The following is an 18,297-nucleotide window of genomic DNA, read 5'->3' as shown; positions in this document are numbered from 1 at the left end:
ACAGTTTTCTGCATTATTTTTGGACAGAAAGTTTCACATTTTTGCAATGTTACGTTGATGAAAAAAAAGCTGTCCTTGAAACAGTTTTGATATGTTCGTCAAAAGAGAGATCAGGGTCCAGAGTAACGCCGAGGTCCTTCAGTTTTATTTGAGACAATTGTACAACCACCAAGATTAATTGTCAGATCCAACAGAAGATTTCTTTGTTTCTTGGGACCTAGAACTCTGTTTTGTCTGAGTTTAAATGTAAAAAATGTGCTCCATCCACTTCCTTATGTCTGAAACACAGGCTTCCAGGGAGGGCAATTTTGGGGTTTCACCATGTTTCATCGAAATGTACAGCTGTGTATCGTCCGCATAGCAATGAAAGTTAACATTATGTTTCCGAATGACATCACCAAGAGGTAAAATATATAGTGAAAACAATAGTGGCCCTAAAACGGAACCTTGAGGAACACCGAAATCCAGAGTTTTCTACTTCAGAAGATGCAAGACACAGTTTCCCAAAGTAGATACAATAAACTAAACTACTAGTATCCATGATATCATCTGACTCAGATTTTCCTCAATTTAAAACTTAAATCCGTTTTACCTCATTTCTACCAGCATGTCACATGTGCAACCAGTGGGAAAAAAACTCTGGACCCCCTTTACTCCACACACAGACTGAGATCAAATCCTAGTACACCGGCTCTGACGCTCGTCGGATGTGACTATCACTGATTACAAAGGGAATTCCAGCCGCAAGTTGACCAGTGATGCGAGCCTACCAGACGAGCTAAATAACTTCTATGCTTGCTTCGAGGCAAGCAACACTGAACCATACATGAGAGCACCAGCTGTTCCAGACAACTGTGTGATCACGCTCTCCGAAGCCGATGTGAGTAAAATCTTTGAACAGGTTAACATTCACAAGGCAAGCCAGATTACCAGGATGCGTACTCAGAGCATGCGCTGACCAGCTGGCAAGTGTCTTCACTGACATTTTCAACCTCTCCCACACCCAGTCTGTAATACCTACATGTTTCAAGCAGACCACCATAGTCCCTGTCCCAAAGAACGCCAAGATAACCTGCCTAAATGACTACTGCCCTATAGCACTCACGCCTGTAGCCATGAAATGCTTTGAAAGGCTGGTCATGGCTCACATCAAAACCATCAGCCCGGAAACACTAGACCCACTCCAATTCGAATCTCAAATATAAAATATATTTTGATTTGTTTAACACTTTTTTTGGTTACTACATGATTCCATATGCGTTATTTCATAGTTTTGATGTCTTCACTATTATTCTACAATGCAGAAAATAGTAAAAAATAAAGAAAAACCCTTGAATGAGTAGGTGTTCTAAAACTTTTGTCCAGTAGTGTATACAGCAACACCTCCGTCATAAGCATTTCTGTCTCTTCTACAGATGTTATATCCTTGTATTGCTACTGCTGTATCATCAAATTAATTATCTAAGTTAGTCTAAGAAATGGCTAATATATGAATGTTATCTGATGTTAGCAAGTTATTGATTTCATGAACCTTATTTCTAAGGCTACATATATTAACCTGTTTGGGATAGGGGGCAGTATTTTCACGGCCGGATAAAAAACGTACCCGATTTAATCTGGTTACTACTCCTGCCCAGTAACTAGAATATGCATATAATTAGTATATTTGGATAGAAAACACTCTAAAGTTTCTAAAACTGTTTGAATGGTGTCTGTGAGTATAACAGAACTCATATGGCAGGCCAAAACCTGAGAAGATTCTATACGGGAAGTGCCCTGTCTGACCATTTCTTGTCCTTCTATAGCCTCTCTATCGAAAATACAGCCTCTGTGCTGTAACGTGACATTTTCTAAGGCTTTCATTGGCTCTAGGAAGGCGCCAGAAAGTGGAATGATAGCTCTGCAGTCTCTGGGCGAAAAACAGCAGGGTTTTGGTGAGTGGTCCTTCTGGGAACAATGACACTGAGGCGCTCGTGCACGAGACGACTCCATTTTTTTCTTTCAGTGTTTGAACGAATACGTCGTCGCCCGGTTGGAATATTATCGCTATTTTACGCGAAAAATCGCATAAAAATTGATTTTAAACAGTGTTTGACATGCTTCGAAGTACGGTAATGAAATATTTTGCATTTTTTTGTTGTCACGAAACGCACCGGCGCGTCACCCTTCGGATAGTGACTTGAACGCACGAACAAAACGGAGCTATTTGGATATAACTATGGATTATTTCGAACCAAAACAACATTTGTTGTTGAAGTAGAAGTCCTGGGAGTGCATTCTGACGAATCTGAGTTTGGTGAAGGCCAAACTTGGTGGGTGTCAAATTAGCTAGCCGTGATGGCCAGGCTATCTACTCAGAATATTGCAAAACGTGCTTTCGCCGAAAAGCTATTTTAAAATCTGACACCGCGATTGCATAAAGGAGTTCTGTATCTATAATTCTTAAAATAATTGTTATGTTTTTTGTCAACGTTAATCGTGAGTAATTTAGTAAATTCACCGGAAGTTTGCGGTGGGTATGCTAGTTCTGAACAAAACATGCTAATGTAAAAAGCTGGTTTTTGATATAAATATGAACTTGATTGAACAAAACATGCATGTATTGTATAACATAATGTCCTAGGAGTGTCATCTGATGAAGATCATCAAAGGTTAGTGCTGCATTAAGCTGTGGTTTTGGTTTTTGTGACATATATGCTAGCTTGAAAAATGGGTGTGTGATTATTTCTGGCTGGGTACTCTCCTGACATAATCTAATGTTTTGCTTTCGCTGTAAAGCCTTTTTGAAATCGGACAATGTGGTTAGATAAAGGAGAGTCTTATCTTTCAAATGGTGTAAAATAGTCATATGTTTGAGAAATTGAAATTATAGCATTTTTAAGGTTTTTCATATTTCGCGCCAGGTGCTACCATTGGATATTGGTGAGCCTGTCCATAAGAGGTTTTAATATGTGATGTTTTCAGCCCTTTCCTGGGTAGCTTATCAGAGATAGTCATAATACTGAAAAGAACAAACAAAGCAAGAGAAAATATACATTCAGCAGTCCATTACTCAATTGGTGTGTGTGTGTGTGTGTGCGTTTGCGTGCTGCGGGGTTGAAGCTACGAACCCAAAGGCTTGGCTCTCATCCCCTCCAGGCTTCTGGGAGGGAGAGTGGACAATGAGCCTGTCATAGCGGATGTAATCAATGTCCCCACGCACTCTGACAGCTTTCATGGCTGGGATCAGTTCTTTCCTCTTCTGGCGCACAGCTTCAGGATAGTCCTTGTTGAGGAAGATATACGTTCCTCTCAAGCTCTTGGCTCTTTCCAGAACAGCTACCTTGTCCTTGAACCTCAGAACTTGACCACTATCGGCCTTGGCCCATCAATTGGGCCGGTGGTGGGTTTTCCAGTCCTGTGGGTGCACTCCACCTCAATCTTCCTGTGGTCCATCATCAATTTCTCAGAGATAATTTCCCTCACTGTTGAGATTCTGCAATTCCGTCCACAACCATGTTGTTTCACCGTGATTGTCCCTCGAGTTAATCTGATTTCTCCTTCATTGTTATCATCGATTCAACCACAGATCTGATGTCCTCTCTCAGTGACTTACAGATTACTGTCATCTTGCCGTTCTCCTGTTTCAACTAATCAAGCTGACCCTGGGAGAACTACAAACTGTTCTTCAGGTCCTGGACCTCTCTGGTCAGGTCTTCCATTCTTTTACTAGTTGACTCCACCAGTATTTGGACAAAACACTTGAAGCTATTTTCTTGTTGTTGTAACTACTGCTTGTAGAACTCTTTTTGTTCATTTAAAATATCCTTTACCTGCAATAGAGACACCACTGTCCTCAACGCTACTCCCGCCAGCTTTGGTCTTTGTCATGGTAGCTAGCAACGTAGGTTACGCTTTTACTCCAGACAGGGCATGTCATGGCGAAGATTGAAAACAACAAACAACAGGGAACTAGACAGTCACAATCCGCGGTCCCAGCCACAATGGCTAACCACGTCGCGGGCTACGTTCAAGCCCTCAAGAAAACCCTGCTAGCTTGATAGGCAGCTAGCTAGCTGCTACGCCAAATAGCTCTTCAGATCTGGCCTTGGTCGGCAGGCTCACCGGACAGAGTAGTAGTCCCAGCAACTGATGCCAACTGCGTCGCGGGATCCAAACTCAACAGTTAGCTAGCTACTAAGAAACTTTTCAAAACACTTTTAAAACAATAATATTTCCAAAACAATAAACAGAGCTCTCCCTCATTCCGCTTTTAACAGGAAGAGTGAGTGGGCAAGACAAAAAGAATTCAACAGAGGGTGCACTGTATATTATTTGTGTATGTGAGGCATTGAATTAGCCTGCACCAGTTAAAGATTAAATCCGCATTTGGAGAAAAAAAGGTGTAATGCCTTGATCACACCGACAGTGTCATTGCGCAAAATGGTACTCAGCATAATCTGGATATGTGTGCAACAAAAGTTAATCCTTCACCATCTGCTACCATTTCTGTCAAGCCGTCTACGCATACAGTTTGACGCTTACGTCCGATAAATCCAACGTATACACCACACAGAACGCACTGCAACTGCCTCTGCAACAAAATGCTACAGAGAAAATTCAGTGTTCCATTGGAAATGAACGTACCTCTGGTGTACCAAAATGCAATGACACTGTTGGTGTGATCGAGGTGTAAGCCAGCTAACGGTAGCTACTAAGCTAATAGCAACCCTATAGGCTTGACAGGCTAGTGTTAGCTTAGCGTTCCGTATAGTTTTTCTCTAAAAATACAACCCTGTAACATATAACACTTGGGTGGGGAGATGTCAGGGCCTAGACCATGTAAACAGAGTAGATAATAAACCTCAATATTATCTCAGAGATGCTATAAATCAATAAATTCAAACCAGAATATTATCTGGTGCCATTTTTTCTTATGTTATTCCATGGACTAGCCTTGTATATCTGCAAATCCAGTCATCTCTATATGTCAAGATCACTAACAGTTTTCACTCGATCAATTTTCATATTTAAACTTTACTATTTCAACATAAAAGGTAAGTATCACTCTGATAACCATTTCAACTCTAACATGTTCTATAGATAATGTGCTTGTGTACACCACACCACATACCTGTTTATGAGAACAAAGAGACAGGAGAAGAAACGGTTAAAGTTGTTGTCACAGACGTGTGTTGTTGAGGGTAGACGCAAAACGCTGTGCTCTCTCGCCCCCTGCTGGTGGCAACAGCGTAAGGAATTCCCAATGGAAATCCTTGGAGGATTTAGCCTAAAATAATAGTGGATAATTTTTATTTATTTAAATGTAACCTTTATTTAACTAGGCAAGTCAGTTAAGAACAAATTCTTATTTACAATAACGGCCTACCCCAGCCATGTCCTAACCCGGACGACGCTGGGCCAATTGTGCGCCGCCCTATGGGACTCCCAATCACGGCCGGATGTGATACAGCCTGGATTCGATCCAGGGACTGTAGTGACGCCTCTTGCTCTGAGATGCAGTGCCTTAGACCGCTGCACCACTTGGGAGATTATATACCATATACAGTCATTGTTTACAACAACAAAATCTAAACCATGTTTTATAAATAATAATATTAAATAGTAATAAATGTATCACTAGCCACTTTAAACAATGCCACTTTATATAATGTTTACATACTCTACATTACTCATCTCATATGTATATACTGTACTCTATACCATCTTCTGCATCTTGCCTATGCCGTTCAGCCATCACTCATTCATATATTTTTATGTACATATTCTTATTAATTCCTTTACACTTGTGTGTATAAGGTAGTTGTTGTGAAATTGTTAGGTTAAATTACTTGTTAGATATTACTGCATGGTCGGAACTAGAAGCACAAGCATCTGCTAACCATGTGTATGTGACAAATAAAGTTAGATTTGATTTGAGAAATACAATGTGATTCCATCAATTTATGGGCAGCCACATCTATATTGTATAAAAATAAACATTCATACTTCGATAGGTTTCTTTGCGTTTTCAACATTTGTACATCTCAAATTATAAACCTACAATAATCTACACCATCTCAATCTAATCTCAAAACGAGATGGCAAGTATCATCTACAGTAGATACAAGAAACAACAAAGTATATATATGGCCATATATTACTTTTACTCTTTAGGAATCTCTCACCATCTTCACCACACTCTCTACATCTTCCTCTCACCATCCAACCTCCTTCCTCCTCTCCTCATCCTCCTCTAGCATACCCATCTCCATTCCACTCAGGCACGGGGTCATCTGTTGCTCTCATCTGGGCCTCTGGTGTGCCATTCTACAAATTCTCTTCAGTCTTTCATTGATTATTTTCCATGTTTACAAACACCAGAACAGACTATTTCAGGGCTGTTATAGTAGTGTAGTCGGTCTGGAATAGACAGATACCCTTGAAAATGCTGGTTGAACTGAATAACTCATCTAAGGCATGTCACCCCCGCAGCACTTACACATATGGAGGTTCCCAATCATAGCCATTTCTCTCTATTTTCATTTTCAGCATTTCAGTCTTCCACCAATTGTATTTACTTGATTGTGCCAATCTTCAGATTGACGCTGCCACAAATCAGGGAGAGAGACTGGGCAGGCGCTAAGAGTATTCTCCAGCTGATCAGAGAAAGCAGGAAGGATTGGAGAGCATCTCTGTAGCGACCATCCTCAGCTGGAAGAAAATGCATTGATTTAGTTTAGAAAGCTAAACAGAACATTGTGATCCTGTATTTATAAACAAAGCTTGTTTGGTCGTCTGTGTCAAGAGCGAGAGAGTGGATTTAACGAAAACAGCAGGTAACGTTAGCATTAGCTTGCTGGCTAGCTAACATTACAGCTGTGCGTTTTCTCTGTGGCTATGAAATGAACGTCGTCGCCAGCGGCCTGTCTGCATATTCATTTTAGCCACAAGCTAGACTATACTCTTAACTAAAATAATGACATTGTATTTGTTGAATTCAAATAGCTAGTCCTGATTGTGTTAGCTAGACAATTATTAACGAACTGGCTAGCTAAACCAGCTCTGCTAGCTGACGTACATTTTCCATTCACAGAAGACAATGACTGTCTGGCTTTCTCGATATTTCAGATTTAGCTGGCTGTGTGGCGTGACTGCAAGATGATATAGCTCACTCTATTCTTGATGACGAATAGCTGAGGATAGCTACTGTAGCTAACGAACGTTAGCTGGCTATTGTTACACAATCCGTGTTGTTGATGTCAAAGGATTAATTGGTGTCAAATGATTAATGTTACCGGTTATGTCATCAGATCAGAGGAGATGTATCAGTGTGTCAACTGGATTTTATGTCGAGTGCTAGCTAATCCATTGAATACTGTGATCATCAAATACCATGGTAAACTGCAGCTCAGCTATGCCCCGGGCAGGGCCTTGCATTGCCTAATAAGTCACGGTCATACCAGCTTTCTGGTATACAGACTGAACTAAAGCACTTAAACGTGGAAAGCTTACAAGCCAGAATGTTGTAATGATTTCGTCAATACAAATGCACGTGACTTAGTTGTCCAAGGGACAGCTGATATAGGAACGTCAAGCTAGGTCTTGCATGTATTAATGCTAGTCTGTACCTGCTTTAACCAACTCCTGTATCATACACTAGGCTATGTGAAACAGAAATATCAGAGTTTTACTTCCTTCAGATAAACCTTTGATCATGGCTGCCTAAACTGGTTGTTTACTTCCTTACCAGATACAGGCTCTCTGTCATTTCATCATTCCCCTTATAGCTGATGACCTTCCACCATTTAGATACTATGAATAGGCTACACTTTCTCAGCTGATAACTGCTTTTTCCTCACTTGATTTTTAAATGCACAATCTGTAGTTTCACAGTCCCCTGTGGCATTGGGACAAAGTCCATACACTCAAGGGTGCAATTAAACACACACACAAACACTCCCCTCTCCATCTTCCCATCCATCCCTCTTTTCTTCATAGATTTTGGGATGACCAAAACGTCTTACCACAACTTGACGTTACAGATTGTGCCTTTAAAGTGCTTATTTCAAAGCTGCATACTTACATATATGCAACCCAGATCTGCTAGATTTGGCTTTTCTCTTCTTTTTGTGCATCTCTCTCTCTCTCTTTTCTCTGTAGTTGCGTGAGATAGAGCCCTGTCCCCTGTCCCCTGCCACTATCTCCTTCTCTGTTTACCAGAAAGTTCCACTCCGCTCCTGGCCACGGAACGGCCCTTTTCCAACTGCACTGCCAGAAGGAGACGCTGAGAAAAGCAACAGTTTCAGAGTCTGAGCTGGATTCAATGGTACCAGAGGGACTGGAGGAACTTGGGTGGAGGGGCTGGGGCAGGAGAGAAGGGCTTGGGGTGGAAGCTGTGAAGACAGGAGAGGTGGGATGTGTTTCGACATAGTTCAGTTCAATAAATCTTTGTCCCCAATTCATGTGCAGCATGAAAGTATGAAAAGGCGATGGGTTTGGAGTGGGAAAAGGAGGTATTTACTCTTCCTTGCACTCTCTCTCCTCGCCTAAATGCATTTGACTTCAGTTTCAGTGGAACATTGATGTTTGGTTGTATAACTCAGAGCCTACACAGGAGGCCTTTGTTCCACTGAGAAGCAGGGGTTGAGTTTTATGAACTTGGGGCTGGGTCTGATGCACACCCAGGTACTCAACTGATCTGGGAACAGGAATGGTTGAGGCTAGCTGGAGGAACAACATGTTTTCTACTCCGGGGTTCAGAGAAAGAGACGGGGCCTAGGGAGGAGAGCGGAGAGGAGGAACCAGGGAGGAGACGGAGGGAGGAGAGCGGAGAGGAGGAACCAGGGAGGAGATGGAGGGAGGAGAGTCAGACACTCAATGAAGAGGTACAGGCAGTAGAGAACAGACACAGGAGCCCTCCCCTGAGTGAGCTTGGTTCCACAGCATAGCCAGCCAGAAGTTTTAAATCAAACCCTGCTCCCCAATAAAACTGCTCCCACGCACCACCCCTTAACAGGGAACAGGCAGGAGAGAGGAGCACCTCTGAATAACAACTAAGGCTACTCTACTGAAGTGGAACATTTAGTGTTTAAAAATCTGTCCAACAGCACCACCCACTCATAAGTAGGCCTAACTCTCCTACATCACATCCTGGCAAGTCTGACATAATCCCTCTAGACCTAGGGGTTAGGGAAAATGGTTTTAAAACTGGAATGGTTCTGTTACTGAATATGCTTGTTTTAAAAACTCTAAACGAGTACTATATGTTTTGAAGATTTAGGTGAAGTGTTCTTCTCTGCTCTCACTTTACATGGTGAGGCCTGCAGGCCTCACACACACACAAACCCCACTCCTTTTCTTGACTGCTCTGTCTGCTATTACACTTAAATATTTGTTTGACGTAACATGACCAGTGTTTCCCAAAAACCCTGTGTACAAAACATTAAGAACACCTGCTCTTTCCATGGCATAGACTGACCAGGTGAAAGCTATGACCCCTTATTGATGTCACTTGCTAAATCCACTTCAATCAGTGTAGATGAAGGGGAGGAGACAGGTTAAAGAAGGATTTTTAAGCCTTGGGAAAATTGAGATGGATTGTCTGTGTGTGCCATTCAGAGGCTGAATGGGCAAGACAAAACATGTAAGTGCCTTTGAACTGTGTATGGAAGTAGGTGCCAAGCGCACCGGTTTGTGTCAAGAACTTTCACGCTCAACAATTGTGTGTGTATCAAGAATGGTCCACCACCCAAGTGACATCCAGCCAACTTGACACATCTGTGGGAAGCATTGGAGTCAACATTGGCCAGCATTCCTAATGTTTGGCATACTCTGTTTATAGATTTAGCAGTGGCGTAAAGACTCAGGGAACATTGAGAGGAACCAGACTCAATCATTATTCTGAACATAAGAGGTAGTGTTGGACTCAGAAGTGTGTAAAGACTCAAGCAGGCAGGTCAGCTATGCCACACCATATCTATAATGTGATAACCATCTGGACAGGAAGCTGGTGTTGAGTGACTGCTGTGTATGTTTGGTATTTGTCTGGGGTTGGTATGATGACTGTAGCAGCAGTGGTCACCTGGAGGACTCGCTAACAGTTTGCAGGCTTTTGTTTCCAGCCCAGCACACCTGATTCTACTTTTCATGGTTGATTATTGGATGTGTTATTGCTGGCTGGAACTAAAGCCTGCACCCCCCAGTAGGACCAGGGTTGCTGCTGTACTGTAGCAGACAGTATTGTGTGTGTGTGTGTGTGTGTGTGTGTGTGTGTGTGTGTGTGTGTGTGTGTGTGTGAGGTCTCTAACGGGTGTGTTTCTTCTCCTGTCCTACAGAGGGAACCAGAGCAGGAGGAGCAGCCTGAAGACGCCAACATGCCTCCCAAGTTTAAACGACACCTCAACGATGAAGAGGTCACCGGATCCATACGCAGCGAGAGGGTGAGACACTGGTGGGGGGGAGTCAGGTTCAATGGTTTCTATTCTATTTACAAAAACATTTGTTTCCCCAGTGCAAACTCATTTAAGCTCGGAATTAAAAACAGGAGGGGGGGAGAGAGTTTGCGAGAGGGACATTGCAGGGAGACGGCAACCCTTCTCTGAGGTTCAGAGAGGACCCATTCCTACTCTGTCTCAGCATTGTTATTGTCTTCAGCTGAGATCAAAGAGAAACAGACACACACACACACCCCCCCCCCCTCTCCATCCCCTCTTCTCTGATAATAGCTCCCAGTCCTCTCCTGGCTCCCGGGACCACATCCAGGAGTGGACAGAGCAGAGCAGTGACACGCAGTCAGAGGGCGAGGATGGAACATGGGTAGTGGAGAGGCAGAAAGGGCGTTTGAAACACTCCTCAGATAAAAAGGATTTAAGCCTTTATCATATGGGTTACATTCCCCCAGTTATCTGGTGGTATCTTTATATGCAGCAAGAAATATATTTATGTCATTAAAGGGCCAAAGCACCTGTTTTTATCTCCATATCAAATCATTTCTGGGTAACAATTTTCAATGAAAATTATTTAAAAAAAGAAACCAAAATAGCTTCTTAGCGAAATGCAATTTCTCAAACAAAGATTTTGCTAGGACTGTTTGGGAGTGGTCTGGGAGAGGGGCCTAATGGGAGAGATGTGTCTGACCCGTGACCTCTGACCTCTGCCCCCTCACAGAGGAACCTGTTGGAGGAAGACTCTGATGAAGAGGAGGACTTCTTCCTGTGAGTAATAATCCCACATACATTGTTTGTGTCTGAAATGACTACCTATTTCTGCATTCGAATAGAGCCAATATTGGGCTGTAAGGCTGTGTATCTGAAGCCAACAGATTTTCTGTATGCTTGTCTTTCAGGAGGGGACCAACTGGACCCAGATTTGGAGCTGGAAATGACAAAATCAGACAGTAAGTGTGTGTTTGGTGTGTGTCTGCGCATGTGTGTGTATCTTTAGGAGGGGGGGCTTGAGTCATATTAGAAATGATGAATGAAAGACGTAATTCCCTTTTTTCTTAATATTGAATTTCCTGCACCATTAACAAATCTGACTGAAAAGAACTACATGCGTTTCTGTGGAACTGCTCAACACAGTTGATTTTGATGTTCTGGATACAATACCACTGCCTCCTAGTCTACTGTAACCCTCTCTGATTCCAAGGTAGACCTTGTCTTTTGGGCAGCAGGTGGTCTAGCGGTTGGTCTAGTAGTCACCGCCGATACCCACAGCACATCGACTGCATGTCTGTTCTCCAATCACAGCCCTTCCACTGTCCTGTCTATCTCTGTCTGTCTGCCTGTCTTTTTGAGCGGTAATTTTCCAGAAAGACAGAGGTCCCTTGGTGCATCGCAGATTATTTGATGTATCCGGTCAGGTCGGTGCCCTTGAGCCGGTGCTTAGTATAGTCAAAGAACCTTCTTCTGGAGCTCTTGTAGGACAGCTTGGCACAGAACTCGCTATGTTTCTCCATGCGGCTGCGATCAGTGCACCGGCTGCGATCAGTGCACCGGCTGCGATCAATGCACCGGCTGCAGTGCTAACACGGCTTCAGCTTGAAGTTGGTAGCACTCATCCCAAATCAACGTTTCGTCTCCACCTGAATGAAGGAGTTAGCCTAATTTAGTTTATTAGTTAGGAAAATGTAAAATACATTGAGTTTTCCTTATGAATACAACACTACACAGATTAAAATGGTCAAGGATAGAAATCACAGTCAACCAAATTATTTCCATTGTGGACTTCCTCGTTATAAGATGGGCAAAGGTATGCACAGCTCAGGCAAGACTGTGCAGTGAGCACTCTAAAGGCATTTTACATTTCATTAAATTGAAGAAAAAAATAGGCCTACTTATGATCACAACACTGAATTATATCATCAATAGACTAATTCACCTCTCTGTTTTTCTTATTCTCTTCGTTCACTCTTCTTGACTTGGACCCACTCCTTGTTCACCTATCTTTACATTTGACATATATATACAGTACCAGTCAAAAGTTTGGACACACCTACTCATTGTAGAATAGTAGTGAAGAAATCAAAACTATGAAATAACACATATGGAATCATGTATTAAGCAAAAAAGTGTTAAACAAATCAAAATATATTTGATGTTCTTCAAAGTAGCCACCCTTTGCTTTGATGACATCTTTGCACACTCTTGGCATTTTCTCAACCATCTTCATGAGGAATGCTTTTCCAACAGTCTTAAAGGAGTTCCCACATATGCTGAGCACTTGTTGGCTGTTTTTCCTTCACTCTGCGGTCCAACTCATCCCAAATCCTCTCAGTTTGGTTGAGATCGGGCGATTGTGGAAGCCAGGTCATCTGATGCAGCACCATCACTCTCCTTCTTGGTCAAATAGCCCTTCCACAGCCTGGAGGTGTGTTGGGTCATTGTCCTGTTGAAAAACAAATGATAGTCCCACTAAGCACAAACCAGATGAGATGGTGTATCACTGCAGAATGCTGTGGTAGCCATGCTGGTTAAGTGTGCCTTGAATTCTAAACGAATTCCATATGTGTTATTTCATATTTTTGATGTCTTCACTATTAGTCTACAGTCGTGGCCAAAAGTTTTGAGAATGACATAAATATAAATTTTCACAAAGTTTGCTGCTTCAGTGTCTTTAGATATTTTTGTCAGATGTTACTATGGAATACTGAAGTATAATTACAAGCATTTCATAAGTGTCAAAGGCTTTTATTGACAATTACATGAAGTTGATGCAAAGAGTCAATATTTGCAGTGTTGACCCATCTTTTTCAAGACCTCTGCAATCCGCCCTGGCATGCTGCCATCAGCCACATCCTGACTGATGGCAGACCATTCTTGCATAATCAATTCTTGGAGTTTCTCAGAATTTGTGGGTTTTTGTTTGTCCACCCGCCTTTTGAGGATTGACCACAAGTTCTCAATGGGATTAAGGTCTGGGGAGTTTCCTGGCCATGGACCCAAAATATCGATGTTTTGTTCCCCGAGCCACTTAGTTATCACTTTTGCCTTATGGCAAGGTGCTCCATCATGCTGGAAAAGGCATTGTTCGTCACCAAACTGTTCCTGGATGATTGGGAGAAGTTGCTCTCGGAGGATGTGTTGGTACCATTCTTTATTCATGGCTGTGTTCTTAGGCAAAATTGTGAGTGAGCCCACTCCCTTGGCTGAGAAACAACCCCACACATGAATGGTCTCAGGATGCTTTACTGTTGGCATGATACAGGACTGATGGTAGCGCTCACCCTGTCTTCTCTGGACAAGCTTTTTTCCGGATGCTCCAAACAATCGGAAAGGGGATTCATCAGATAAAATGACTTTACCCCAGTCCTCAGCAGTCCAATCCCTGTAACTTTTGCAGAATATCAGTCTGTCCCTGATGTTTTTCCTAGAGAGAAGTGGCTTCTTTGCTGTCCTTCTTGACACCAGGCCATCCTCCAAAAGTCTTTGCCTCACTGTGCATGCAGATGCACTCACACCTGCCTGCTGCCATTCCTGAGCAAGCTCTGTACTGGTGGTGCCCCGATCCCGCAGCTGAATCAACTTTAGGAGACAGTCCTGGCGCTTGCTGGACTTCCTTGGGCACCCTGAAGCATTCTTCACAACAATTGAACCGCTCTCCTTAAAGTTCTTGATGATCTGATAAATGGTTGATTTAGGTGCAATCTTACTGGCAGCAATATCCTTGCCTGTGAAGCCCTTTTTGTGCAAAGCAATGATGACGGCACGTGTTTCCTTGCAGGTAACCATGATTGACAGAGGAAGAACAATGATTCCAAGCACCACCCTCCTTTTGAAGCTTCCAGTCTGTTATTCGAACTCAATCAGCATGACAGAGTGATCTCCAGCCTTGTCCTCGTCAACACTCACACCTGTGTTAACGAGAGAATCACTGACATGATGTCAGCTGGTCCATTTGGGGCAGGGCTGAAATGCAGTGGAAATGTTTTTTGGGGATTCAGTTCATTTGCATGGCAAAGAGGGACTTTGCAATTAATTGCAATTCATCTGATCACTCTTCATAACATTCTGGAGTATATGCAAATTGCCATCATACAACCTGAGGCAGCAGACTTTGAAAATTAATATTTGGCCACGACTGTACAATGTAGAAAATAGTAAAAATAAAAACCCTGGAATGAGTTGGTGTGGCCAAACGTTTGACTGCTACTGTATATATTTATTTTTTTATCTCACATCTGCTTTGGCTTACTCTCCATGCTGCCCTCTTCGTTTTTTCCTCCTCTTCGTTATCTCTTATCTCCCATAGGTCAGAATCCACATTAATTTGGCAGATCTCCTGGATGTACTTCTCCACCTTCATCTTGAACTGTTCCTTTGCTTTCTTCTCCTCCAAAGTCTGGGCATCCATCTTGGCCTCACTCATCATCAGCTTCCATTCCTGGCTGACACTGATCAACTTGGGCTTCAGATATTTCGTCAACTGGTCAGCCTCCAGGTAGAAGAGATCCCATACCATCTCATTGGGGCATGGCGGTAGATCCTGTACATTTAGGGTCTGAGTTAAACTGAATTTGTTTCTTCGTGACTTGTCCTCTGATCTGACAGTCCGGAATAGCTCCTTTTTGGCATCATTGTTTGGCACACTTGGCCACCAATTTGGCTCCATGGACTGCCTTCCAATGGCTTGGCGCTATAGAGGTAGATGTCTTTCACCATGCAGATTTGCTCCCTCTTGGTCTGGATAGGTCGCAGTGGCTTCCAGATGTGAGGAAAAGTAGCCTTCCCTCTCTGCTACATTGACTCTTCCCATTGCAGATGGCACTTTTCTTCTGCAGTACTGGGATTCTAGAAGGGGGATGTGGCTTCTTTTCCTCATTCTTAATTTGTTTCACAGCCTTCAAACTGGCAAGTCATTGCAGAGCACTCTTTCTTTCTTCAGTCAACTCCAGTACTGGGATTCTAGAGGAAGGATGCAAGGTGTGATGAACCTTTTGGTTGAGCTTAGGAAACCTCTCGGTGGCAGGCTGACAGGAGTTTGTACTGGCAGCACCAAGGTTGCCTGTTTTAGCATTATCTTCCTGTAGCAGCTGCAGGAATCTCCTCAGCATCAAAGAGATTGACAGCGGCATCTTAGGCACCTTGTTCCACAACCTCAAGTTTTTGTCTAGTAGCACGTTCTATATTTTATGATCTACTGTAATAACTCAGGAGGAATCTGCTAGATTGTCTTCTTGATGCTCTTCTTCTATGTTCAGTAGTCAGTCACCAGAATGTTCAAATGGAATGTTTTTGGAATGTATTGATCAGTTGTGACATCATGGCTGGTTCACACATGATGTTCTAATTCTATGGGCTCACATGTTTATATAGTTGTGATGTCATAATGGATCAATACTGCCCAAAAGCAATACTATAAGACTCAAATCAATTATTTGTTACATGTTTCGTAAACAACAGGTGTAGGACTAACAGTCAAAAGCTTACTTACAGGCCCTTCCCAACATTGCAGAGAGAAAAATATAGAAAAATAATAACACCAACAAACATGAGCTGGTAGATTAGTCAACCCACACTGCAGATGTGGAATTTACACTCCCAATATGGATGTTTGGTGTGCACAGCAGACATGCAGGACTAGGGTTTAATATTTTTTTTTAAATAAATCACTTTTCTCCCCGGTAACCCGGTATTTCCCGCCAAAACCAGAAGTGTCATTCGAAAGCATTATAAAGCATATAAATATGGCTGGATTTGATTAGAGCTTTGATCAGCATGAAAATTCAAACCTGATGCTACCTGGAGCCTGATGAACCATATATTAAATACATTTATTAATTAAATTTAATGAGCCCAAGCCCAAATGATTGTCCCCTTATCCAATACATGTATGATACAGGCACATTACACACGACAGAAAAAGCCCATAGATGTAGCTAGCTATATGTTCTCATTTTGTTACGTTACAGCCTTATTCTAAAATGTATTAAATAGTTTTTTCCCTGATCAATCCACACACAATACCTCAATGACAAAGCAAAAACAGGTTTTTATAATTTTTTACAAATGTATAAAAAAATCTATAAAAATTAAATATCACATTTACATAAGGATTCAGACCCTTTACTCAGTACTTTTGTTGAAGCACCTTTGGCAGTGTTTACAGCCTCAATTCTTCTTGGGTATGACGCTACTAGCTTGGCAAACCTGTATTTTGGGATTTTCTCCTATTTGTAGATTGTCAGGTTGGATGAGGAGTATCGCTGCACGGCTATATTCAGAGCTACCCAGAGATGTTTGATCGGGTTCAAGTCCGAGCTCTGGCTGGGCAACTCAAGGACATTCAGAAACTTGTCCCGAAGCCAGTCCTGTGTTTTGGCTGTGTTCTTTGGGTCATTGTCCTGTTGGATGGTGAACCTTCCTGAGCGCTCTGGAGCAGCTTTTCATCAAGGATCTCTCAGTACTTTGCTCCATTCATCTTTCCCTCGATCCTGACTAGTCTCCCAGTCCCTGCCGCTGAAAAACATCCCCACAGCATGATGCTGCCACCACCATTCTTCACTGTAGGGATGGTGCCAGGTTGCCTCCAGACGTGACTCTTGGCATTCAGGCCAAAGATTTCAATCTTGTTTTCATCAGACCACAGAATCTTGTTTCTCATGGTCTGAGAGTCCTTTAGGTGCCTCTTGGCAAACTCCAAGTGGGCTGTCATATGTCTTTTACTGAGGAGTGGCTTCCGTCTGGCCATTCTACCATAAAGGCCTGATTAGTGGAGTGCTGCAGAGATGGTTGTCCTCCTAGTAGGTTCTCCCATCTCCACAGAGGAACTCTGAAGCTTAGTCAGAGAAACCATCAGGTTCTTGGTCACCTCCCTGACCAAGGCCCTTCTTCCCCGATTGCGTCGTATGGATGGGCGGCCAGCTCTAGGAAGAGTCTTGGTGGTACCAAACTTCTTCCATCTAAGAATGATGGAAGCCACTGTGTTCTTGGGGGCCTTCAATGCTGCAGACATTTTTTTGGTACCCTTCCCCAGATCTGTGCCTAGACACAATCCAGTCTCGGAGCTTTACAGACAATTCCTTCGACCTCATGGCTAGGTTTTTGCTCTGACATGCACTGTCACCTTATAGACAGATGTGTGCCTTTCCAAATCATGTCCAATCAATTGAATTTACCACAGGTGAACTCCAATCAAGGATGATCAATAGAAACAGGATGCACCTGACCTCAATTTCGAGTCTGATAGCAAAGGGTCTGAATACTTATGTAAATAACATATTTCTGTTTTTTATTTTTAATAACTAAACAAATAAACATATGTTTTATTTGCAGCAAGCGGGAATTGCATCGAAGCAAATTATTAATTTCCAATGCTTTATAGTTGGCTGAGGCCATTAAGAAGCCAGATTTAGACATTGCATGATCCCGCAGGTGAAGAAGCCGGATGTGGAGGTCATGGGCTGGTGTGGTTACACGTGGTCTGTGGTTGTGAGGACGGATGGACGTTCTCTAAAACAACATTGGAGGCAGCTTATGGTAGAGAAATGAACATTCAATTCTCTGACAACAGCTCTGGTGGACATTCCTGTAGTCAGCATCCCAATTGCACGCTCCCTCAACTTGAGACATCTGTGGTATTGTGTTGTCTGACAAAACTGCACATTTTAGAGTGGCCTTTTATTGTCCCCAGCACATGGTGAACCTGTGTGATGATCATGCTGTTTAATAAGCTTTTAGATATGCCGCACCTGATTATCTGTGTATGTGACAAACTTTGATTTGATTTGAAAAAAGATGTCAGCAAATTAATCTCTTTTAGCAAAATAAATCTGCAATTCTGGAGCCCTATTTTGACAGTGAAATTAGGCTATAGTCA

The 18,297-nt window shown here is 42.6% G+C and overlaps 1 protein-coding gene across 3 annotated transcripts in view; it reads left to right on the top strand.

Annotated features, from left to right (window-relative positions):
• The first annotated feature begins 6,504 nt into the window (after positions 1-6,504).
• Positions 6,505-18,297, top strand: part of vamp4 (vesicle-associated membrane protein 4) — a 28,024-nt gene continuing 16,231 nt past the window's right edge. Inside the window, exons 1-5 of one of the 3 annotated variants that reach the window (XM_029750923.1) lie at positions 6,505-6,818; positions 8,143-8,308; positions 10,317-10,421; positions 11,149-11,195; positions 11,327-11,377. In XM_029750923.1, the coding sequence (XP_029606783.1) occupies positions 8,306-8,308; positions 10,317-10,421; positions 11,149-11,195; positions 11,327-11,377 (206 nt within the window). In that variant the 5' untranslated portion in view covers positions 6,505-6,818; positions 8,143-8,305. The other 2 variants (XM_029750924.1, XM_029750925.1) reach the window with 2 other exon arrangements.

This window comes from Salmo trutta, chromosome 4 (genome assembly GCF_901001165.1).
Source record: "Salmo trutta chromosome 4, fSalTru1.1, whole genome shotgun sequence".
Taxonomy (NCBI): Eukaryota; Metazoa; Chordata; class Actinopteri; order Salmoniformes; family Salmonidae; genus Salmo; species Salmo trutta.
Note: the sequence above shows the minus strand (reverse complement) of the source record. Positions and strands in the feature narration are given on the sequence as shown.